At 42.9% G+C, this 24,150-nt stretch overlaps 3 protein-coding genes across 8 annotated transcripts; 1 reads left to right on the top strand and 2 right to left on the bottom strand.

The window, feature by feature from the left end:
• Window positions 1–3,264: 3,264 nt before the first annotated feature.
• On the bottom strand, window positions 3,265–6,905 carry adprhl1 (ADP-ribosylhydrolase like 1). The gene is made up of 7 exons (XM_030095207.1): window positions 6,410–6,905; window positions 5,004–5,168; window positions 4,793–4,918; window positions 4,568–4,708; window positions 3,830–3,957; window positions 3,622–3,754; window positions 3,265–3,515 (listed from the first exon to the last, which is right to left on the bottom strand). The coding sequence occupies exons 1-7, from the start codon at window positions 6,621–6,623 to the stop codon at window positions 3,346–3,348; spliced, it is 1,077 nt and encodes a 358-aa protein (XP_029951067.1). The 5' UTR covers window positions 6,624–6,905; the 3' UTR covers window positions 3,265–3,345.
• Window positions 6,906–8,345: 1,440 nt separating this feature from the next.
• Window positions 8,346–14,528, bottom strand: dcun1d2b (DCN1, defective in cullin neddylation 1, domain containing 2b). 3 transcript variants are annotated; one of them, XM_030091097.1, is made up of 7 exons: window positions 14,333–14,528; window positions 12,394–12,610; window positions 12,132–12,300; window positions 11,461–11,591; window positions 11,291–11,373; window positions 10,895–10,991; window positions 8,346–10,583 (listed from the first exon to the last, which is right to left on the bottom strand). In XM_030091097.1, exons 2-7 carry the CDS (start codon window positions 12,566–12,568, stop codon window positions 10,504–10,506), a joined length of 735 nt encoding a protein of 244 aa, XP_029946957.1. In that variant the 5' UTR covers window positions 12,569–12,610; window positions 14,333–14,528; the 3' UTR covers window positions 8,346–10,503. The 3 variants fall into 3 exon arrangements, with proteins under 3 accessions (XP_029946957.1, XP_029946966.1, XP_029946951.1); XM_030091106.1 differs by lacking the exon at window positions 14,333–14,528 and adding an exon at window positions 14,017–14,037; XM_030091091.1 differs by lacking the exon at window positions 14,333–14,528 and adding an exon at window positions 13,463–13,868.
• On the top strand, window positions 13,985–22,863 carry tmco3 (transmembrane and coiled-coil domains 3). 4 transcript variants are annotated; one of them, XM_030091066.1, is made up of 16 exons: window positions 13,985–14,374; window positions 14,615–14,654; window positions 15,531–15,652; window positions 16,840–17,150; window positions 17,314–17,481; window positions 17,831–18,010; window positions 18,123–18,323; window positions 18,434–18,562; window positions 18,667–18,759; window positions 19,481–19,667; window positions 20,139–20,259; window positions 20,367–20,562; window positions 20,728–20,878; window positions 20,969–21,048; window positions 21,127–21,276; window positions 21,407–22,863. In XM_030091066.1, exons 4-16 carry the CDS (start codon window positions 16,896–16,898, stop codon window positions 21,518–21,520), a joined length of 2,025 nt encoding a protein of 674 aa, XP_029946926.1. In that variant the 5' UTR covers window positions 13,985–14,374; window positions 14,615–14,654; window positions 15,531–15,652; window positions 16,840–16,895; the 3' UTR covers window positions 21,521–22,863. The 4 variants fall into 4 exon arrangements, with proteins under 4 accessions (XP_029946926.1, XP_029946933.1, XP_029946919.1 ...); XM_030091073.1 differs by having other exon boundaries at window positions 15,528–15,652; XM_030091059.1 differs by lacking the exon at window positions 14,615–14,654.
• The last annotated feature ends 1,287 nt before the right edge of the window (window positions 22,864–24,150 follow it).

The following is a 24,150-nucleotide window of genomic DNA, read 5'->3' as shown; positions in this document are numbered from 1 at the left end:
ATCGAGAAGAAGATTCAACTGGATCTTGTTGGTGAGCAACTCTGTAAACACGGGGAATTACGTAACAAAGTGGTCTTCTTTGAATGATTGGAGATCTATGAGGATCTGTGTCTCTATTTCCCACTGCATCATGACACTTGTGTTCAGAAACCCCCTTTGTTTCACGTGGACTGTTTTCCTCGGTTACTGAAGTAGGGGGTTCACCTGCAGCCGACTCACTGTGCGAGCATTTTAAGGCTTCCAGTGGACTGTCTTTTGTTTTCCAGGGTATTTTGTCCACCTGTTGCTTTTCTGTATCCTCAGGTTTGCATACCTGCAGATATTTTTCAGGACAAGACACAACACATGTGGCCCAGACGGGTGAGCAGGTCGTGATGGTTGCCACATGCCAGCTCAGTGTGACTTCTACCAGCTGAATCACCCGTAGAGGCTGTGGAGGAGACCATTCCGCCACAGACGTTGACAGGAACTGCTCTGGGTGGGCAAATTTCAACCTGCTGGAGATACATTTACTCTGACTCTCAGCATATTCCTCTGAACCCTGAACTTTAACGTGGATATCTCTACATTGACTTGTTTGTTTTACTGGACAGTGTGTCTTTAGGTCTGAGGGTTGCTCCTCTGTCCGTTCACTTCTCACATGCCTGTGTATGTCCATGGGCGAGGTTGTGTTTGTTCCGATTTGCACCGCCTGATGAGCGCTCTGTTCTTGCCCATTTTTCAGTTGATCTCTTTTCAACTTGTAGCCGACAGATTTATTTTTCATCCTCCTTTGTTTGCTCGGTTCCTGGATGCTTCGGCCTCCCTCTTGTTGCTCTCTTTTAAAACAGGCTCCCCTCTCTTTGATGCTCGTTGCCACCTTGACTTCTCCTGAGGGCCTTTCATGTGAGCGTTTCAGGTCGCTGCCCTTACACAGGGTGGCCATGCTCTCAAACCTCTTCATTATGGAAGATAAAAGACTCCCTCGTCCAGTGAGCCTTGGTCTGACAGGTTCCCTCGTCAGCGTTTCCAGTCCTCGTTCTTTCTGCTCCGCCATGGCAAACTTGGCCACTATGTTTTTAACGCTGCTTTCTTTCTTCAGTCCATGTGTTTTTTTAGCTCTGTCCCTCTTGTTCTTGTCATGTTCGTTGTCTTGGTCGAGGCTCACGTTACCTTGCACGCCCCTGCTGGAGGACAGCGATCCGACCTCCCTCTGGTGAGTGAGGGGAGGTTTAGGCGTGGACCTTGTGAATTTGGACTGGAGGAGCTGGAAGGTGGTGATACGCCGGACTATCAATTCTCCCGTCCTTCGCTCGCCTTCACATTTGTGTGGCAGTCTGTTGTTTTGTGAATCCAACCAGCATTTTTTAGACCCGTTGGAACTGGTCTCGACAGTCTTTTTCTGGCTCATTTTTTCTAATTCAGGAAGCTTAATCATCTTATTGTGTATCTGACGCTGAATCCGATTCACTATGGTCTCCCTTTTCTGATCAGGACAGCCCGTGTCTATTTCTGCTGCGACACCGGACACAGGCCTCTCCAGGTTTCTACTTTTGGCAGCTCTCTTGTGCAGCTCATGTGTTATGTAATGGAGGAGCGTCTCAAGAATCCCTCGGAGCACTGGGAGGCATTTGGGGTCTCTAACCAGCTTCCTCAAAGTGCTGGCATCTGGGCTCATATTGGTTTTCCAAGAATCTGGTCTATGGAGAATAGAGAAGATGCAACACTTAATCTTGTTTCTTTCTTTTGCTTTTCTGAAATGAAGCAATGAACAAAACAATATGTTTTCTCATGCAGCCAATATAAAGCGGCATAGATAAAGGCAAGAGAAGTTGGTATTGGGAAACTTTGACCTTCCAGAGAGGCCAAAAAGGTATATTAATAAAATTGAAGCTTTTTTAGGAAGTTTTGCATCCATTGCACACATTGATATTTATAAGGTAGTGTTTTGAGAGCATCGGCTATTCAGATTTGAAGTGAAATCGTGTGAATGTGTTAGAAGTGATTAGATCAGGGATTATAGAGAGGAAACCTGGTGAAGAACAAAAAAGTCGTCTGTGAATATAAATGCTGTATTTAAGCTAAAAAGAGAAGATGCTCTTTAAGTGTACTGTGTCTGAGTTCATTTTAATTTTCATGTCATTTTGATATTCACTATAATGCGGTATGTTATTAAAATATAAAGAATTATAATGAATCAGAGCATCACAGTTCAAACAACTCCTTACAGAAAACAGAATAGCTATTCAGTGTGTTGATATCTTTCCATAAAGATTAAACTTACTCAAATTACATCCTACATCAACAATCGAGTCAGTTAATATCTTTATTTATATTAATTAGAGTCCGTTAATATCTTCAGATTAAAGCAGGAACATTTAGTGCGCCGAGGCAAAGGTTAAGGTTTTAAAATCTGTTAGTCTTTCTCCTAGTTCAAGTAAAAAGTGTTTGCATCTTGTCTACAATAAGTTTGTTCAGAAAGGTTTAATAATCCGGGTACACTGTTGATGATGGCATTCATGTTTCTGATCTTGTCTTTCTGTTTCAGTCTGATTCAGTGTAAAGGGCACAGGGAGTAGCCTTTAGGCTACAGTTAAACAATGGTAACCCCTCTGTCATTACTCTCATAATATATAAGTCTCTGCTTTTATTTACTTCATAGTTTGTGAGTGTGTCCTAAAGTGTCAGGTCACTTGCACTCAAAAAGAGACAACCAAGTTAACAAATGATTTCATTGATTTTGGTAAAAATTACTAACGTACATATACTTATGTTTTTAAAAGTCAATATCCATCTATCTATCTATCTATCTATCTATCTATCTATCTATCTATCTATCTATCTATCAACCAAAAAAAACAACAACCTGCAATCCATTAATAAATATTCTTAAAATCCCCAAAGAACCAGGATGCTAGTTAACATTTAAATGCATTCATTGGCTCAGGTGGAGAAGAAGCCAGAAAAAGCAAATGAGTCTCAGGTTGTACCTTCTTTCTGTTAACCAGTGTGTTTATGTTTGTTGTTTTATTAATCTAAATGTACAGAAGGTCAAACATTCTTCTTTTTCCTGATGGTAATCCCCTTGAAATTGACTGTCAGATATGCTGTGTTCCATGTCAAAACATCATGTTGCTGTAAAATAAGTTAACCTCACCTCGATACATGATTATCTTCACTTTGAGGATTCATGGCACCAAACTTACGCTGAGAGATGAAGCTATTTTACATTTCACGATAGATTTGTGTGTAGTGGGAGAGTAATGCTGGAGAGGTGAGGAGACTCAGGCAGTGAGGACAGAGTGAAGCAGAGTCAAGTGCAGTTCCGCTGACAGTCAGTAGGGGTCAGGCCAGTGAAGATCAAGTTTACTTGTCTATGCATTTCTCTGAAGATGCTGCATTGAACAGTGCCTCTCCCAGCTCCTCCAGGCGTGCTCTTTTGTCCAAATCCTTGTACAGGCCTGAGGGAACCTGGCCCAGACCATGCATGAGGCCGTAGAGACACCCTGCTACCAGGCCCGTGGCTTCACTCTCCCCTGAAGAACCAGGATTTGATCAGATCAGATCCACAGTGCATCTGATGTGGTCATTTTAAACATGAATTTCAAAAATCTTTTAAGTCCACAGTGTCTTAGAACTCACCTCCATGGAACATGGCTCGTTTGCACAGTTCAGCCCAGTCGCTCCCTGCAGCCAGAAGGGCATCGTAGGCGATCATGGGACAATCGTGGCCTCTCCACCCTGCGCGGCCCTCTGAGCTCCAACGCTTGTACACCTGCAGAGACTGTCGGTTAGGTCTTCAAGCTTAATGGCACTAAAGGATCAACAACAACAACCTTAAGGGGCTCACTTTGTCCGTTTCGTCTGGATCGTAGCGCTCAGGGAAGACGGGCTTGTTCTGTCCCTCGTTCTCAATCTCTCGTTCCTCGAGGTAAAACTGCCACTTTGCCTCAAAGTAGAACCAGTGTTCCTGGTACTCTGTAAAAAAAACAACAAAAAAAAAAAAAAAAACCAGTCACACACATTTCAGAACTCCAAACTGTGATCAAACCTAAATTTATTGTTGATGTTTGTACTGTACAACTTTTCTACAAGAACTTCGGGAAGCAAATAATAGCTTTGCTTGAATAATCAAGTATGAATGAGAGACACTTTTGTTTTTTAGTTTTTTTTTTTACACAAAATCTTTCTCAGATTGGAAAAACTATGACCAAATATATTTAAACCAATTGAATTATCACTCATATGAAATACATCAGAATAAGTAATTGATTAAAAAACACAGCATACACCCAAATTAATAAACTCGTAGGAAAATACTGGAAGCCCACAAATGATTAACAATAAATATTACTATTCTTTTTGTCTTTGAAGGACTATGCCTTTGCTTGACACCATAGGAAGTCCAATTCACTCTTTTAGCTATGTAGAAAATGGATTTACACTTTTCCACCAGCCCCCAAAGCGCTTTACTTTGTTAATCACATTCACACACCAATGGAGGCAGCTGCTATGACAAGGTGCTCAAAGTTTTTCAAGGATTATTCAGTCATGCTGGTGTTGTTCCAGATGTGATGCTCAGCCTGACCTGCCATGTGTCTTATAGTCTTCTTGCAGTATTCCTCAGCCCGAGGGATGACCTTCATGAGTTCGCGACCCCAAGTCACAACAGGCTTCCCCTGGGTCGCGTAGGATGCAAACAGCGCAGTTGTCAGTGAGCCGAGAAACCCTGAAACAAGAATGAAAACACAAATTAATTCACCAGTTCTGCCTACATCACTATTATTCTAATGTTTTGATGAGATAACGTCACCTGTTGGGTGGTTGTGGGTCATTCTGCCAACCTCAATGCTGACCTCCACCAGGTTTTCTAGCCTCTCCGGTTGCCAGTATCTCATACCGACACACATGGCTTTGGCAGCTGCCCCAAACCCAGACCCTGCACGTGCACACAATCAGACATATCTTCACTTTTGTCATGTTGTGACTTATAAAATCACCGTCCTTTAAAAATCTGCTGTAACCTTTTTCATTGAAGGGTGTATGCCAAGCCAGCAGGTAGTTGCGGGGTTTGAGGTGCACACAGCCCTCGACTGTGCTGGGATCAGGAGCTCTGCCCTGGAGAGACACCATGGCGTCAACGTAGAGACGCACCAGCTCCCGGTACAGATCATCAAGACACCAATAATCTGCACACATACAGACATGCACAGTGGTTGAGAGTCATCCATGACTGGCATGCAGGGCGAGATGAGTGATGTTGTGATGAGCTAAGTTTAGCCACAGTCTACAGCGCCACAGATTAGGACCAGCATGCCTGTGGAGCAAGTGGAGTCACTTCCACACACCATGAGGTCAACTGGGATCCACAAGCAGCGCTACAATTTGTTTATGTGCGCACTGTATGTGTGATGGACAGAGAGAGTGTGTGTTCACAGAGATGCTTTATCCTGAAGTGATCCTGGACTTTGAGTGACCTCGGGGTTCAGATCCTGACATACAGTGGAAGACAGCACCATACAGAGGCTTACTATTCATGAGTGTCAATTTTTTTCCAATAAATGTGTGAAAAGTAGGAATTGAGACCATCATGATGCAATCAAACTGTTTTACTTTCTTTCAGATGGGAATATCTAAATGCTGAAACGTTTAATAGTGGAACTAGAAGAAGTCTACTGGGTGCTGAAGTCATTGATAGTTTCATTAATGTTGTCTCACAGGAGATTCCATGTACTTCCAGCGAAATTGAAAAACACAAACCTAAATAGCATGCACTGCATGCCAGTCATTGTTATCTGACTCTTACTTGTGTCTATGTAGCTAAATAAGGTGTCCTAATCTCAAAAGATGTCAGCACTCTTTTATTCTCGAGACCATCACCATTGGGCTTTGAGCTACATTTGTAGCCAAACACAATACTGGCAGATCACAGGGGGGTTTGACCTGCTATTGTTCCACAACAGAGAGTTGAGGGTCGGATTTTCCAAAGTAGTCTATTTCCGATTCTTCTGTCCCTGGTAACTCCTCCCCATGCTGCTGGGGCTTAGGAAGGCATTTGAGTGAGGGCATTCATTATAAGTTTCCCACTAAGGCTTTGTTAAATGTCCCAGTGATGAGACAGATTTTGGTATGTCAGCAGCTTTTGCCTTTAGGTTTGGTTTGCCAGGAAGTGCTTAGCAGCTTCCATTGACGGTATAAAAGAGGCTATTCTGGTCTTGCTAAATGTAGGAAGATTAAAAGCCTGGCTGAACGGGTCCAATGTTGGGTCTTTGTGAGGTTTGCTGTTCTTTATGACAAGTCAGTCAGATAAAAGTTGGAGGCATATGAAAGAAAACCCACTTCCAGTTTATTTCTAAGACGATTTCCATTTTTTATCTGTCTCTCAGAGAGTCAATTATCTTCCTCGCAACCAACCACGATGTAAACGTACCTGTAATCAGAGCTTCTGCTGTGGTCATGTGCATCAGCACCGCATCACTCAGGGGCCAGTTATCAGGGTCCAGCTTCAAGGTCCCCAGTCCTCCCAAAGAAGCCAGCTCCTCTTGGATTTTCTTGCCTGAAATGCAGTTTTCCCATTTACCCTTTTTGTAGCCCAAGGCATCACCGACAGCTCCCAGGACCATGCCTGCCTTGAACTTCTCCATGATGCTGGGCGACCAGTTTGTCTCGTCCAAAGGATATCTCGCTCAGGGCTTTACAGCAGTACTCGTCAGGAAACTTTAGACTCCTTTTAGATCCTCTTCATTACATCGGAAGACTCACAACCACACACCATCACAGTCAGAAAACCGTCTCTCATCCCGAGGAACGCCGAACAAAACAGCTCACTCCTTCACCGTCAGTTTCCTCTCTCTCAGATACACAATAACTCTACAGCCTTCCCATCTTCAGGGCTCTTTTCTTCTTTCTCTCCTCATTACTCTTAATACCAAGGGTGGACATGTATACAGACAGTCACAGACGCACAAAAGCATCACGTTATCAGTCGCAGCCTCTTTGTGTTGGGCGGTGGAGAGTCCAGCTGATCAGGTGTCTCCTAAAAAGGCAATCCCCATGGTCCCAGTGCCTAAAAGCTGGACGGCTGGGTGTGGAATGGTAATGGGGGGGCTGGACATGTTGGAGTAGGCATTAGCTGGACTGTAAAATCATCAGCTGGTTCTGGAACTTGTTGGTATCCCACCTATCCCTTGGGAGGTGGGTTAAAACAAGGCATCACCCCAGCTGACAAACTCTCAACTTCCATGAGCCTCATCTTTTAATACACTAAAAAGTCTCATCCTTACATCACCTTTCTAAACTTCTTTGTTAACCAGCTCTGGCATCAGGTGAATCAATCTCCAGTTACAGCACCTCAAAAAAAAAAAAAAAAAGAAGAAGAAGAAGAAAGAACCACGTTACTACTTGTTTTATAGTACACAAATATAGTTGAATCTCCTCAAATCCAAATTAAAATGACCAAAAATGTGATCACACACGAAAGGTCTGTCTGACATCTTGGATAAATCCATCCATCAATCCACTTTGCTTGATTCAGAGTTGATGGGGTTTGGCGCCAACGTGCCGGCTGACGGTAGGTTAAAACAAAAAAACACCGTTTCTCACACACGCACACATAATTGCCTTTTGAAAGGAGGAATGTTGAAATGCTTTAGGTTACATTGTATGAGCATTTCTGGTGGAAATGTTTTTCAACGTTCTTTTACAACCTGAGTACAGGCTAACAAAAGCACAGCTCCACTTGTACTCAAGTGAAGAAAATCAATCTGCTTTCCTATTCATACATATAAAAGTTATCCACATTTTCATATCTGTTTTTTTTTCTTAATCATCACTCTTTATCTACCACTCTAAACATATACAGAGTAACCATAGACGAAGCATTAGCAGAAGAGCCAGCGATGATGAGGATATGCGGCAGGAATGCAACCTGATAAGGGACAACTGTTACCAGGAGTACATTTTACGTTCCCCCCCAGAAACACTCGGGACAGCTGGGTCTCGACAGGTTCTGTGCACCTCTGAAATCCTCTGATGAACGTCTGCTGGCTCTGAGCCATTGGCCACTGGACATAGCAATTTATTCATCAACTTTTTAAGTTTTTAAGTTAAGTTTACTTTTCAAATAATACAACTTCAGATTCATAATCATGGGTGTACTGTCAGTCGACATAATCCTGCTGTCTAATAGTGAAATTTGTAGGTTATTCCCCTGAAAGACTACAAATGTTTACCATGCCATGACTCATCCTGAGAGCTCAAAATATTCATTCCTGCACTTTTTCAAACTGAACAGTAGCCAAAATTTGAAATTGACTTTCAGCTCAACATTGTTTGTCGTGAGTGTGGGACAGAAGCAGACGACTGTTAAAAACAACATGCTTTATTGACATTTTTCAAGAAAACGATGTACGGTATGCTCATGTGACGAAACATTTGTGTGAATACTGGTTACCCTGCTGGCAAAAAAAATAACACTTTGAATAAGAATGAAACAGCTGTTCACACATTTGACAACAAGAAACGTACCAAATGCAACATATTTGAATACTGAAGGATGTTTTCTTGCTCCTGAACCACCAAGTATGTTGGACTGCAGTGAACTGAGAATAGCTTTCTCACACCTCACTATCTTGCCTGAAGATATTTTTTTCTCACATCAGATGATGAAAAAAAAAGGTTACAGCTGAGCTACAAATACCTGGAGAACATACTTGTCCTTCTTTTCCTCTGCATCTGGGATAAAATTCCAATCCCCAATCTTATTTAAATTTACATTCATGCACACACCAATCACAATTCCATGAATGACATGTTTACAACAACTTGAGAACCTTCAAACCTTCTTCAACCTAATGAAAAGCAGTTGTTGGTAGCTGTTGACAGGACAGTAACTGGCTTATCCCCCACCTCCATCATGTCAACAAACTACTAATGAAACAAGATCAACACATAGGTGGACTCTGTTGTTCGTACGAGAAGCTCGACGCTGTGCGCTGAGACCTGGAGAGGATGACTGGTACCTGAGCTCTTCAGTCTGTCTGCCACACTGCATTCAGCAGACACAGGGTTGTTCAGTGTTTATGATCATATCTAAAGACTAAACCTGGTGAGAAGCCCTGCTGCACTGGCCTCAGAGGGCTTCGAGTACACTGAGAAATGCTATAATCCACAGCTACCCCTAGATGGCACCACATGTTTGACTCTGCAGAAGATCCGTCACTGCTCTGCAGACACTCGCGAAAAGCAATCAGACAACAAAAACAGATAAAACACTCTTGGCTGTGATGTAGATGACAATTTGAAAAGGTCTATTATGTGAAAAAAAGACTGTCAGGTATACATATTGGCTCTGTTGTTGTATACAGTTCTGACTGATAAAATAATACAAAAAAAAAATCCTAAAACAGAAAGAGTGTAACTCAGTGCAGCTTGCAATGGCGACAAGACATCATCACCTGGACCACGGAAGACAAAATAAAATGAAAATAAAATAAAACAGGTAACATGCCAGTCACTTTCTGTTCGTGTTCACACCACAAATAAAATGAAAAGAAATGCTTGTAGCATTTCAGGTGCCTTTCACCTTCCAATCATGATTACATCCGTATCATTTGTTCACTTTAATGTTATCAAAATGTCATTTTCTTACTTCTATAAGAACGGTATCTAACGTGATTCTGCTGGTGCTGAGCTCAAAAAGCATGCTGCTCTGTCCGACACTCCGCCCGAATACAAAACTTTGATTCGCATCTTGTCCGTTGTCACTCAGTGAAGGCGAATCGGAGCGTCCCACCTTTTCTTAACATTTGAAAAAAAAAAAAAAACGAAAACAAATGACGACACCTTGCATCACGTCGCAGAGGAGGCGGAGTGATGAACCTCCGCCACACAAACACACGCGCATACTCACGTAAACACACAACAAGCAAAGCAGTTTCTTTGCGCTCCCTCTCTCTGATGTGATTGTTAGAGAGCAACACATTCGCAATTTCTGTGAAAACAACGCACACCGCTTTTTACCATCTGTGGCCATGTTTCACACCAGCAGAGGAAACATGCAGCTTTTAAACACACTGTGAGTGACCACATCCTACAGCATCTAGAACTTAATCCTCTGCGCGTGTTCGATGCTCACTCTTGATTTCACTGTGCCCCGAGTGCTTGTTCGCGAGTCCACAGTTCAAAGCTACAGCCACTGGTAATCTGAGGGTCGAGTTTTAGCGTACCCATCATTTCCATATTGCAATTCCAAAGTCTGTCCATGCCAGCAGTCGACACGAACAACACCAGAAAGTGTTTTCCCGTCTTGCTGATTTCCTTCCTGCTTTCCTTTCTGAACCGGTTTTCCAGGTCGATCCCCATCTTTTTTTTGCAGTTGGAAGAACAATCGTAATGACAAGCTGCAGACGGGCTTAGTGAGAATTTTGTCTCTTTTTTGGCTCATTTTTATCAAAACCTCATTCAGAAAAAGAAAAATCGGAAAAAACACAAACTCCAGTCCACTTCGATAGAACGGGACAAACATTATGTGATGCTGCGTTTACTCCCCGTCACTATCGGCCGAGCGAACTCCACAAAGTCATCGATGAGGACAGGCCAGGCTCCTGCGGAGAAATCAAGGTTACAATATTTGTTCGATATAAACGTGGCGAGTTTCTGAAATGACCCCACAACAGATTGTTTCTCAACAAAGATGACTCATATATGCATGACATTTTATGTATTGGGAACAAAAGAATAATAAACAGGTTCCTGTGCTTTTAAAAAGGAATATTGTGAGACAGATGACAGTTTAGGTGCCTTTTGTAGGGCAACTCACTGCCAGTCAGGCATCTCCATAACATTTAACAATACTTTGCAGTGTCAGCATTTTTTGTGCTTTCTTCATCTCCGATCATCATCATCCTCAGCTCACCTTCTTCGTCGTAGTTTGACATGTCGTCTGCGATCATGTTTCCGAAGTCCAGGAGGAGGTTCCAAGTGTCCTTGGGAATCGAGCGCTTGTGATGCTCCTGAATGCAACACAGTAACAAGAAAGGGAAAAGATTACAGAGCGCCAAACACAAGAACAGCACGCACGCATGTGTCACAATGGCAACATTATAACATGTTGTGGGGAGAGATGAAATGCTGGAACACTTGGGTATTTTTTTAAGGTAAAATTTGTGCTATTGCTCATTTCTACAGTGATTTAAATGTAGTGGACATTAATAAATGAATGTAAAATTTATACATTTTGGATACCAGCTAAATAGATTCACACACACTTAAAGCATGCTGAGAAAGAGGAAGAAATACCCTCTACACTTACCAGCAGGAAGCGGTTCCACAAATCCAGGAACTTGAAGCGACCTGTGAGAACTAGATTCCAGTAGGCCACAGCCATCTCTAGATCTGACAAGTAGAACAACAGCTTTCAAATGGATGCATTTTACTGATTTGCTTAAAAACAACAGTTGTTCTGCCACAGATTCAGCTCACCTAACCCTTTCTGCCCAGGGTTCTTCGCAAAATTGAAGGTAAACTGGTAGAAGTCTTTAAACTTTCCTGTGTCTTTTAGCTCCTGTTCTAATCTTGGAAGCATGGCTTTGAGTTTTTCAGGGCTGTCACAGCTGCAAGAAACAGAAGATATGAAGACTAAAACACAAGAAACTTGAAATAACTTGAATAATTGCACAGTTATACACTACTGTGGGAAAGTTTTAGACAAATGATTTTCAAAAACGGATGTTTTTTGCCACTTAGCATCACAAAATCAGTGACTGGTGCAACCACCTGATGATTTCAAAGCAGTATCAGTTGTTAACACATTTGCAGACAGCTCATTTGCTCAAAGGTTGCTTTAAAACGCCATGGAGAAATAAGCACAGCTCTGTTAATGTGGTTGAGATTCTTCAGTATTTTAAAGTAAACCCAGACAGCCTTCATTATGTTAAGATCAAGGCTCAGTCTGAGCCACCCTGTCGCTTCCCTTGTTCCTCTTGGTGGCTGCAGTTCTGCTAAGTGTTTCTTAAAACTCTTGCACTGTTTTGCAGGTAGTATTTATTTCCAAGAACACTCACCTATTCAAATTTGAAACACTTTAAGCAGATCAACATGTCAGAAGTGCAAAGGAAATGTGGAATTGTAAAGTTATGGTCTGTCATCCTCACCCTAGTTCAGCCATGCCGTCCAAGAACTCTTTCCGGCTGAACTCGCACTGTGTGGCTGCTCTGAACTTCCACGCCACCACAAGAATACTCATACTTGCTGGGTCCAGAGTCAGGTCATCGCAAAACTGTTGGATCCCATCGATGCCTATCTTATTCTCATCCTGGGGGTCTGGAAAAAGAGAGCAGAGATAAGGTTTTTGTTTTGTTTTTGTTTTTTTTAATCTCCAGGGTAGTGTGCTGCAGTCTATTTTCTGCAACTTGCCTTTGTATCTGTTGTAGAGCTGCTCCAGCTTCTTGCGGTCCACAGAGGTCTTCATGGATTCTTTGTAATAGAGATCTGGGTTCTGGAAGTAGTTGTCTGTAGCAACTTCTAATTTCCAGTCATTCTGCGTCAGGCAGTACACGGCGGTCCTCTCCCCGGCCTGAGTGAAGGACATAAACTGCCGAACCTTGTCCTTCTGCGATGACTTCAACTTATGCTGTGAAGGAGGCAGAAACGGGCGAATGCAGGGTTCCTGTCAACAGATGCTTCATGGACTGTGAATCTCTCTCTCCCTCACCCACTCACGCACGTGCACGCACTAGTACACACACACACACACACACACGTTACATTGTCTGCAAAGAGTTGCACAGAGAGCTGTTGCTGCAGATCAAAGAGCAAAGATTTTAATCCAAGCTTTGACTTTGCAATAAAAACTGGATATGAGCCTTGCTTAAGTCACATTTAAATGCCAGGGGGATGATCGTATGGATTGCATATACTTGAGAACTACGTGATTCAAGCGTGCAACAGCCTTTATGTGAGTACATTAACGTGTAAATAAAAACAAAAACACTGCTACTTGCAAATGCACGGAGCTCCGTTCCTAAACAATACACGCCTGGTCCTGGTGAGTGTGTCTACACGGCGGCGGAGTGGGTTGCATGTCTTTGCAGAACTGCAGACCTGACCCACCCGATGATCAAACAGCAAATTCACCGTGACAGGCCAAGTGCTGGACGACCCAGTTTTCCTGGGCACGGGAGGGGGGGCGTTTGATCCTGCGGGCTCTCCTGAGCCGTGGCAGCAGCGGCAGCAGCGAGCTACCAAAAAGGGAAAGGTACGTGGAGCCAGTGCGGCTGTCCGATCTCAAAATACCAACAACTGACCTTCCATTTCCCTCATATCCGACACACATCACCCTGGCAATGCGACACTTGGCTGAGGACAGCCCGGCCCCCCCTCACCGCGGCGTCCCCTGAACGCAAGAGGCGGCCGCCGTCGCTCTAAGGACGGCCTAAACGGGGCTCAACAACTCTCCCGGTTTCTCATTTTTAATCTTACCTACCATTTTATCACCCGCTGTTTTGGCCAACTTGATATCCAATTACGCGCAGTGCGCATGCGCCAGGAAGAACTGCGCTACTGTTTGGGCCCGTGGGATTATGGGTAATGAAGTCCTGCGATTCAACAGGCCCGGCGTTAGCCTAACGGGGCTGGACGTCAGTTTATGGCCAGTCTAATAACAATAACTTCATTCAAATGGCCTGTTGTGGAAATCACCGAGAGATATTTAAGACGGAAGGCCTCAGAGTCCCCGATGCAGGATCATCACAACAAAAATATGTCCTTTAAGAACACCCAGACGACAAAACTCCCTGTAAAACTTGTGTAAACTGAGTTGTTTGTATCCATAATTAATAATATTAATATAACAGGAGCTATTCCGAGATTAAATCCATCCCGAGACGAGTTGTCCACCTTTTAAAGCTACTGACGCCACCAAACTGAGATAAAAAAACATGAAAACTACAACTCCCATACCAAATCTGATAAAGATGTTTCGGAAGTAATCTGAAGATAGATCTAAATTATATCTGCACGATTATACTCGGGACACACCGGCGCGGTCCGGGTTGAGCATTTGCGGCTTGTTTGGAGGTGTTTCCGTGGAAAAGTTGCCGCTGTCAGGCGGACCTGACAGGTTGTTTTCCTCCCTCTCTTTCTCCGGCTGTGTTGTTGTGCTGCCTGCTCGCTCAGCTGGCTGGAGCTGGTCTGACAGCTCCGAGGAGGAATCTGCCGGTTAACTCTCTCACACACTCACACACACACACACACTTGCGGGTTCCAGAGTAGGAAACACACTCAACTTTATCGGCGTAAAGAGAGGAATCTACCCCCCCGGATCCAGGGAGATTTTCTCCTGCAGCAGACATACCTGGAGCGAGTGTGGTTAGCCGGTCCGCTGCTAGCCCCGCAGGTCAGAGTCAACATGGAGCCGGCGGTGGTGGCAGGAGCGGGGAAGGAGCGGTGAACGCCCGCTGCTCCGACGCTGGCTTCAGCTATGTGGCAGGGGAGGAGGGGAGGCGGCGGCGGCGGCGGCGGCGGCGGTGGTGGTGGTGGTGATGGTGGTGCGGTGGCACAACAGCATGATTGTTCCCTTCTTCTTCTTCTTCTTCTCCTCCTTCTTCTTCTTCCTCCTTCACTGCTGCTCCTCCAGTCGAGGAGTTAGGAGTCGGGACGGTGCTCACGTCGCTCAGGTACAGGCTGCTTTTCTCTCCGCTTTCAGTTTGGACACTTTGTAAATGAGTTGAGGAATCTGTGTGTGTGTGTGTGTGTGTGTGTGGGGTGACTGCTCGCTTGCTGTGACTCTCAAACATACGACGAGCGATTCTGCGTGTCTGTGTATGAGTGTTCACCTTCTTCTATGCAGACATTATGAACGCGTATCAAATGTGGGACAGAAATCAGATGTACTTTTCCAAAAAGTTCCATTTTAAATGCAGATCTGTGGTTGGAAGTATTTTGTTTACCAAACGTGACACATAAAGTAGGTTTTTTTTTCCATACTGTCTTGCACAGATTCAAGAAATTACAGCACGTTTATAGGCTATATAAGTTTCTTTCATTTATTAATCACCACTTTTGGTTGATTACTATTGGGAATCAAGCTGATTCAGGCTGGACAGGTCTCCAGTTCAGATCTAATGGCTCATACTGAGATACTGGCAATTCAGAGAAAGTTTAGCCATGCTAATCACATGTATTTTTCATTCATTATTCATGTAATTACATCATCAAACAGTAACTCCATGATTCAGATAAAACTAGCTCATTAAAAACATCAATCATTCATTAGGCAGTGGCATCCTGCACAGCCACTTCTACTTTGGATCGTTTACTGGTTTTCTTGAGAAAACTTTATACGGTAGTATTGTTGGATTTGCTTTTAGAATATATTTGAATACCTTTTTATTAATGAAATTCCAATTCAAAGCAAGAGGAAAATAGAGAAAAGAAGAGATAAACATGTATGTCTTCATTGCTCTTAAATGCTGAATTATAGATATATTTATTTTTTTAATCAAATGTTGGAGTCATTACTGAAAGATCTGTGTGTGTATTTACTCAAGCAGGTCTGTGCAGCTGTAGCAGAGCAGCTGTGATCCAGTCCTAGGAAGACAGACTGGGGTGGAGTTTGGAAATTAAAGATCACTCAGCTTGACTCATGCACACAAAGGCATCAACCATCCTGACAGTGAGTTGAATTTGCATTTATGCATTCTAGTGTAGTAACTCTTTATTACCACTGTTTTTTTGTTGTTATGGCTTTCATTTTCTTGGAGATATAGCAATGTGATATTACAGGTACAGATGAGCAGGTAAGTAAATAGCTGTGGAATTTAGACAGGTGACAAGTTAATTGTATCAACCACTCAGCAGCCTGCAGGACCAGCTACAGGTACAGGTGTGTTCACACAGAAGTACAGCTGGGGCCAAACCCAGCCTTTTGTTGGTATGACAGGAGGGAAGAGCAGATTGCTTGCAAACACTTCGTAGGCCACATGAAAAGGACTAGAATAGAATGCAAAGAATGTAAAATATTTTATTAATTCCTGGGGCAAATTCCATTAACTTATTCAACCATTTTGTGGGAACATTTTGTGATAACAGTATGATTTATTTTTAATTTTTGGAAAAATAAACAAACAGATCTCATTAAACATGTGAAATAATGGGTCCCATCTTGTTGTCTGGCTAGATTGCCTGTCAGAAAGTCCAATTCTTACTCCTCAGACCCAGATATTTAAAAGCATATGCTTAGATAAAGACTCAGCAGATGTCTAAAACAGCTTGATACTCTAGGTTTTGATGAATGTACCCATAATATAGAGTGAATTAGTTTTAAGTTGTTCACAATACAGAATAATGCACATTTGATGTCGGCTTTTTCTGACAGATGGTGAAAGTGGGATTGAAATGAGATAACAAGACTCGTGCTGAAAGCAACAGAAAAAATAGTAGTGTCAATGGATTCCACTTATATAGCCATCTTCCACAACATGAGTAGTCCCCAAAGCACTTTACATTGTTAGTCACATTCACCCATTCACACACACATCAGTGGAGGCGGCAGCGGCCATGCAAGACAGTCCATTCATTGGGAGCCGTTTGGAGTTGAGTGCTCAAGGGCACTCAAGAGGGGAATCAAACCTGCAACCTTCAGATTGAGAGATGATCCGCTCTACCAATCGAGCCACAGCCTAAACTTCTCTCGGTTGTGTGCTTTTAATACATTTTGAGCAATGGCGAAGTTTTAGTCCGTATTTGTAATAGAGGAAATTTCTCATAGTTATTTCTGCTGTTTCTGTCTTTTTTTGAGCAGCATCTTATGGAATCCGTAAACGAATCCATTCTAACTGTATTTTCTTTTCTTTTTTTCAGGTCTTGCACTCTTCATCAGATCTGACGCCCTGGTGAAGAGAGGAGCAGAGGTTTGGATGCAGGCCGCATGTTGGCTGCTGTGCCTTGGCCTGGTGGGGGCACTTGCCGTGCCGAAAGACCAGGCGCCCAAGGATGCCCACAAGATGTTCGACGGCAAGGCTTCCCCGTACGCCAACACCTGGGTGAACAACAACTGCAAGCGGCTGGCGGGTCTCCTCCGTCAGAAGAACGTGGTCGTCAAGAAGCTGGCCTCTGCTGCCGTGGCTGTAGGAAAGAACCAGAAGCTCTCGGAGGAGGAGCGGCTCTTCGAGGTAAGAACGTTTCAAAAACGAGTGAAGTAAAATACACAAAACAGGTTGAAAGGCTTCTGACTTTGGAAGCAAACTACATTTTAACTGTGCCTTTTCCTTTGTTATGACCAGTTTATATGTTGCTCTCAGGTATTTTTTTCACTTTGCCTTTCTTTGCTTTCAGATTCATACTCTGGAGGTTTTCCAGAGCCAGCTGAATCAGAGCGAGCGCCTGGTGTTCCAGGCCGTGCAGAGCCTGCAGAGAGCGCTGCAGGGAGACTACACCGACGTGGCCCACATGAAGGAGAGCAGCAGGCAGAGGCTGGAGGCCCTCAGGGAGGCCGCCATCAGGGTGAGGTCAAAGGCTGTCACGGTCGCATTCTGTAGGTTTTAAATCATTTATAGTTTTAAAATAAACTACTGGTGATAGAACAAGAGAATATTTGTAGTTTTGATGGAGATTGTGGAAGAATCTTTCGATCTTTTGTCTTTTTGATTGAGAGACGATCCGCTCTACTACAACCTGATCACATGTTCACATGATCAAATGATCCTCATTGTAGTTTAAAATAATAATTAAGCTCGAAAATAGATTGTGATCATGAATTGAATGGACATTCCAGTAATTAATCGTGTCACTGTGGGTGTTTTAGTGTGATTTACCAGAGGTTAAACCCGGTTATGTCCCCGTCCCCGTTCAGGAGGAGCATGAGTACCAAGAGCTGGTCGCCGCTGAGAGACACCAGCAGGAAGCGGCGAAAAGCCTTTTGGCCCAAAACAAAACTCTGTCCATGCTGGAAGAAATCCTGGAGGATGTAAAGAAGGCAGCAGACCGACTGGAGGAGGAGATCGAGGAACACGCTTTCGACAATAACAGAGAGGTCGAAAAACAATATATATATTTTTTAAATACCTTTTTAAACACAGTTTGTTTACGTTGTTGGAAAAAAAACACACCAGAAGATTGTGACGGCTGTCTGTGTTGTTGTGCAGATGGAAGGCGTGAACGTAGAGGCCGTGCTGAGAGTGGATGACGATGATGAGAACATAGGGAGGATTAAGAACAGGTCCCAACAGAAGCAACATGAGGACGACCTCGGGCTGAGCATACTCATCGACTCTCAGAACAACCAGTATGTTCTGAGGAAACCTCGAGACTCCACCATGCCCAGAGCCGACCATCATTTCATCAAGGTCGGGTTTTCCTCATGTTCAGCCTCGATCTTGTTTCATCTTTGAATACAGATTCTATCTTCACATGTTTTGAGGGCAGTTTTTGAGTTATTGATACCGAATATTTGCAGGACCTTGTGTCTCTTGTGATATTGTCCCTCCCCTGTGGCTGGATGTGCACACTTGTGGGTCTGCCTCCCATGTTTGGATACATCACCTGTGGAGTCCTGCTCGGTCCCTCTGGCCTCAACACTGTCAAGGTTTGTACAGTTTATGAATTTGTGTGTGTGTGTGTGTGTGTGTGTGTGTGTGTGTGTGCAGTTTGGGCTCATCAGGTTTGATCTTCTGCCTGTTTGTGTTGCAGTCGATGGTTCAGGTCGAGACCCTGGGTGAGCTGGGCGTCTTCTTCACTCTCTTTGTGATCGGACTGGAGTTCTCGCCCGAACGCCTTCGAAAGGTACTCAGTTTTCAGTTTGAATTGTTAAAAGTTTTCATGATTTAAAGAAGGTGGCTGTTTTGGAAACATTTAAAAACATCGTTCAATAACAGCTGTGTATTTTTCATACATTTTTAAATAAATTCCAAACTTCTTTTGCACAGATTTCCCGCTTTCCTATTAGACAAGTAACATCAGACTCTACTTCTTTTATGGTCATTGTCGCTAAAGAGTAATTTATCAAGTATGTTATCAAATTACTAAAGACTCTAAAATTCTTAAATTCCGTTCTCTTGAAGTGAACCTGAATTCAAAGCTATTATTAGCTCTGATTTCAGGTTTTATGGCAGCTTTTACAACACCTGGCGTTTCCCTGAATGTTTTATTCAGATTTTTATTAGCTGCTATAAGGTTATTGTTTATTCTAACAGAGTGTGATAACAAGCACTGAGATGTAGGAATGACTTTATCAATATATAAAAGTTATTTGTGGCATTTTAGGTGATTTGGGAGAAATTATAGGAAAATTCAAGGAAAAGATATGCCTTTTTTTAAACATATTCACTCTAAAAATTAGTTCTAGAACTACTTTATTTGTTAATACCAATATTTTACATTGGAAAACGGTGATGTCAACATGTAGCGGTTATGATTGTTGTGTGTAAATCAATGTAATATCCGGTAATAGATAAAAATGTGATTTTATTTATTATTTTATTTTTTTATTTTTTTCAATGTGAAGGTGTGGAAGACGTCCGTTCAGGGCTCCTTCTACCTGAGCCTGCTCATGGTGGTGGCTGGTCTGCTGTGGGGACAAGTCCTGCGAATCCGACCCACCCAGACTGTCTTCATCTCCACATGTCTGTCCCTGTCCAGCACGCCACTCGTGTCCCGTTTCCTGGCAGGGGGAAGCAGAGTCGACAAAGAAGGTTCGTGACTGTGTCAGGCTGACATGCATCTACGTTACTGTCCTGAAAGAATTACAGATGAATCCTTAAATGAAGTTGTGTGTATTTATGTAGCAGTAATTAATAACTGTGTTTCACATTCCTAACAGCAAATACTGAGAAAAGTTTATCACTAAGTATTTTCACACTTGTTTTTGAGCAAAAGCAACTTACCAGGAAGACATCCACGGTATTATGTCAGTGGGTTGGCCCCACTAGTCACGCTGTACAAATGTGAAGGAGGGAGGGAGGAAGGGGCGGATTTGTGTGAGATGGATTACTCATTTAGGTGTAGCCATGTCTTAACATCAGAGTCATGGTCAGAGTTATCGTTAGGAACATACATGCTATAGCTGAGTTTCGAGTTACTCTGCAAGAAAGTCAATGGAAACCATGTAAACACATGCAAAATTCACCCTGTGTGTTGGTGTGTGTGTGTGCATATCCCCACAGCAGGTGACCTGGAATACAGCACCGTCCTCCTCGGGATGTTAGTGATGCAAGACGTTCAGCTCGGCCTCTTCATAGCGGCCATGCCGACTCTAATCCAGGCACAGAGTGGAGACTTGGACAGGTCCGTCAGTGATTATGCGCTTATTAAATTTCTATTAGCCACTCAACACACACACACACACAGACACTGCGAGAGTGTGAACCTGTTGTTTCCTCTTTGCCCCTCAGCTTCCTGTTCGGCAGTCTCCACGTGCTGCGCCTCCTGGTCCAGGTCCTGGGCTCTCTCGCTGTCGTGCTGCTGCTTTTTTTCTTCATGAAATCATTCCTGATCGGCCCGTATTACAAGAAGCTGCACACTGAGAGCAAAGGCAACAAGGAGATTCTGGTGTTGGGAACCGCAGCTTTTGTCTTCTTCATGCTGACGGTACACCTTCTGCTTTTCTTGGAGTTCACAACAACAAAGTGGTTTGATTCCTTGTCTCGTCTTGTCCAAATGTCAGTGTCTTCCATTGAGGTTGACAAGTGAAATCCACTTACTATTTACTAACCCTTTGTCACATGTTGTGTGTGTGCTGCCCTTCCACTGCAGATCACTGACTTCCTGGATGTCTCCATGGAGCTGGGCTGCTTCCTGGCCGGAGCTCTGCTGTCCTCGCAGGGTCACATGGTCACAGGGGAGGTCATGGGATGCATTGAGCCAATCAGAGACTTCCTCACTATCATCTTTTTCGCTTCTATCGGTGAGCTGCTATTTTCTGAGAGACGGTCGTGTCGCACTCGTGCTTCAGTTCACAGAGAGACTTCACCGAGTTCCCCGTGTGTTGCTGCAGGTTTCCACGTGTTCCCGTCTTTTGTGGTGTATGAACTCACCATCCTGGTGTCGCTGACGCTCTCACTCGTCATATTGAAAGTACGGTTTCTTTTCGTTTTACTGGTTGTTTTCTACAGTTTTGGGTCCTCTGCCTATTGTTTCTTCCTTCCCTTGCAGTTTCTGATGGCCGTGCTGGTGCTGTCGGTGCTCCTGCCTCCGTGCTCTCGCAACATCCGGTGGATCGTATCGGCCGGACTCGCCCAGGTCAGCGAGTTCTCCTTCGTGCTGGGCAGCCGAGCGCGTCGAGCCGGCATCATCTCCAGAGAGGTCAGTCATGACTTGCACTGCAGCTAAGTGGCTTTTTTCACTTCTCAATCAAATAAGAAACCAGACAATCATCAATGCTTCTCTGCTGTTGAATAAATGTTGACTCTGAATATTTGACTCCATGCCTCAGGTGTACCTGCTGGTCCTCAGTGTCACGACTCTCAGTTTGCTGCTGGCTCCGCTCCTCTGGAAGGTTACTACCTACACCTGGGTTCCTCGAGCTGAGCGCAGAACGGTCACATGACCGCACAGACTTCAGGACCAGACGGTTCCCGTGTGAAGTTTAGAGGCTCACAAAACCTCAAGTCTTAATTCACTCACAGAACTGCCTTTTTTTCCTTCTTTTCCACAACTTCCTCTTTTCTTTTTTTTTATTTCTCCTTGGTCTTCTTTATTTAATACACTGATTATGGCTTAGAAAAGAGAAAATAACTTATTGCATTCCGACTTGAGATCTGAAAAAACAAACCCTCATTGAGAGAGTTTTCTTTTTATTCTGTATCATTCTTTGTTTTCTAGATGACAAGCTTGAACCTTTCAACTCAACATAAACAGTACTGTATTTAATGTGACCTGCTTGACATGCTTTAAGGTTATAGCTTTTAATAATAATTAAAAAAAACAAAACAATGCTCTAACTCCACAGTGAAACTCCTGCAGGATGCTCAGCAAGCACAGTTCAGAGCTGAAGCACAAAAGACTAAAGGCCTTCCGGCTTTGATACACTTAAAAGAGTGTGCAAGTATTTATGTAGGAATATATAATATAAAGTTTACTTTTTTGAACCAAATTCAGTGATCATTCCTTTCATTACTTTAAATTTTCTCATGTTGTTTACAAAGTTATATATAAATGAATTAACTTTTTCTCATAGATTGTATTTTTTGTACGAACACAATAAATTTCCATCTTTCTTATAGTTATTTTTCAGTCAGCATCAGGTGCTTCAGGTTTAGTTTGCTGCTTTTGATTGAAGTAAAAACATCTGTCTGCTGTAAACAACAGTACCACGTTGATGTAAAATGTACTACTGTGAATTTAGGTGAGATTATACACTACTGTTACTGGAAAACTGCAGCAAAACGGCACCGAGTTCCCACAATCCCTCCAAGTTTTAGGACACCCTGGTGCAGCTGACTGCGTTATAGAGCCGAGAATGTAGATGATGAATATCCGAAGAGAAACTCGCGTATCCGCTGAAGTTACATTTAAGGAAAAAAAACCTGCACTAGTTACCACTGAATGTCAAACTTATGTGCCTGCTCAGCACGTCTCTGCGCTCAACAGGTGACTCTGAAGACCTGGCTGTGAGAGGCCACATCTCGTGCTGAAAACGTCTGTCTTATAAGTCGTAGTGTGTCATGTTGACTCCAGCGTCATGTTCCTGCCGTGTGCTTTTGAGAAAAGAGAGGCTGTTCGCTTTTATCTGTATGTGTGATGCTCTGAGGCACAAATACAGGCTCCTTCCTATCCAGATTTTATGTTTTCTTCAGTTTTTCAGCAAAAAAAATGTAATTCAGAAGGAAAAATTTTCCTTTTTCTTACTTTTTTAATGTTTAATTTTTTTTTTAAATAAAGTGTGTCCTTGAGGGAGCATGGAAACTGATTATCTGTCTCAGTGTTTCTCTGTTCACTGTGCCGGTTTCTGCTGTTTCCCAGCTTCAGCGCACTTGAATCAAACTGAACTGAACAATGAAAATAATACATTCCTATGAAATACATCAGCTGGAGCCAAGAGAAAGTGATAACAATGATTTAGATGAGACACAAAGCCCTTGTTGACACAACAAGACCACATCATAAAAACCTGAGAGAAATAAACGAGATAAAGCTCAAAATACTCTTTAAATACAGCGAATGCTCATAACTGGAGTGTTTGGCCCTTCGAAATTCAGATGAGCAACTTTAATGATTGTGAGGGACACAAATCATTTCCTCCTCATTACCAAATGATCAAATTCATCAACAGACTGACTGGAAAAACCCCAGGAAAGACGGGAGCTTTGCAGGGAAAAAAACTATAAACAATCACATAAAAATCTAATTTGAAAAAAATTACCCTCATGTTATACTGGTTATGTCAGTTATGCTTTTAAACCTTTAAACATTATGGTGTGTAAAGAAGTGCTGCCTTCTCAATGGACTGACAAAACACTACTAACTGTATTACTGTAATGTGGATGAGCCCTGCACGTGTGTGTGTGAGTGTGTGTGTGTGTGTGTGTGTGTGTGTGTGTGTGTGTGTGTGTGTGTACACACTGCATGTGCAGTGTGTAAGCTGATAACCCACAACCCCTGCAGTCAGCACATTTCACAGGAACCTCTTCACTACCATCATCATCCTCTTAGCAGAGGAGAGCTTGAATGGGTTTTAATACGTTTTCTACTTTTGATTTGATTTTTTTTTCTCCCAAAAATGATCGAGTTGATTTTGTTTATCAGTTACAGTTATGACAAAAAACAGAAGTTGATTTTATTTATTTTTTTTACATTCACAACACGGCAGACACGGCCAGTCAGACTGAGGAAAATGTTTCCAATGTTTAGAAATGAATACACTATTCAAATACAACAACACATAAAAAGGCAAATCTATGATTCAGTTCAGTGTTGACTTTCTCCAGCATCAGCCAGAATGATGGACCTACCAGCCTCCAGGGCCACTGCAAACAAATCTGATTCTGACTTTCTGCATTTCTGCATTCATTATTATTATTATTATTTAGCCTATTTTTTTTTTTTTGGGACAAATTGTGTTATCTTATTAAAATGCATTAACGGAGCTTAGTCTTCAAGTTAGATTCCCTTTACTAGTTTGGTGAAATGTTACTTTTGTTGACAGTGACTCGTGTTTCTTCTAAAATGTTGTTCGGA

This window comes from Salarias fasciatus, chromosome 1 (assembly GCF_902148845.1).
Source record: "Salarias fasciatus chromosome 1, fSalaFa1.1, whole genome shotgun sequence".
In the NCBI taxonomy this organism is placed as follows: Eukaryota; Metazoa; Chordata; class Actinopteri; order Blenniiformes; family Blenniidae; genus Salarias; species Salarias fasciatus.
This window is presented reverse-complemented; position numbering and strand designations above follow the sequence as displayed.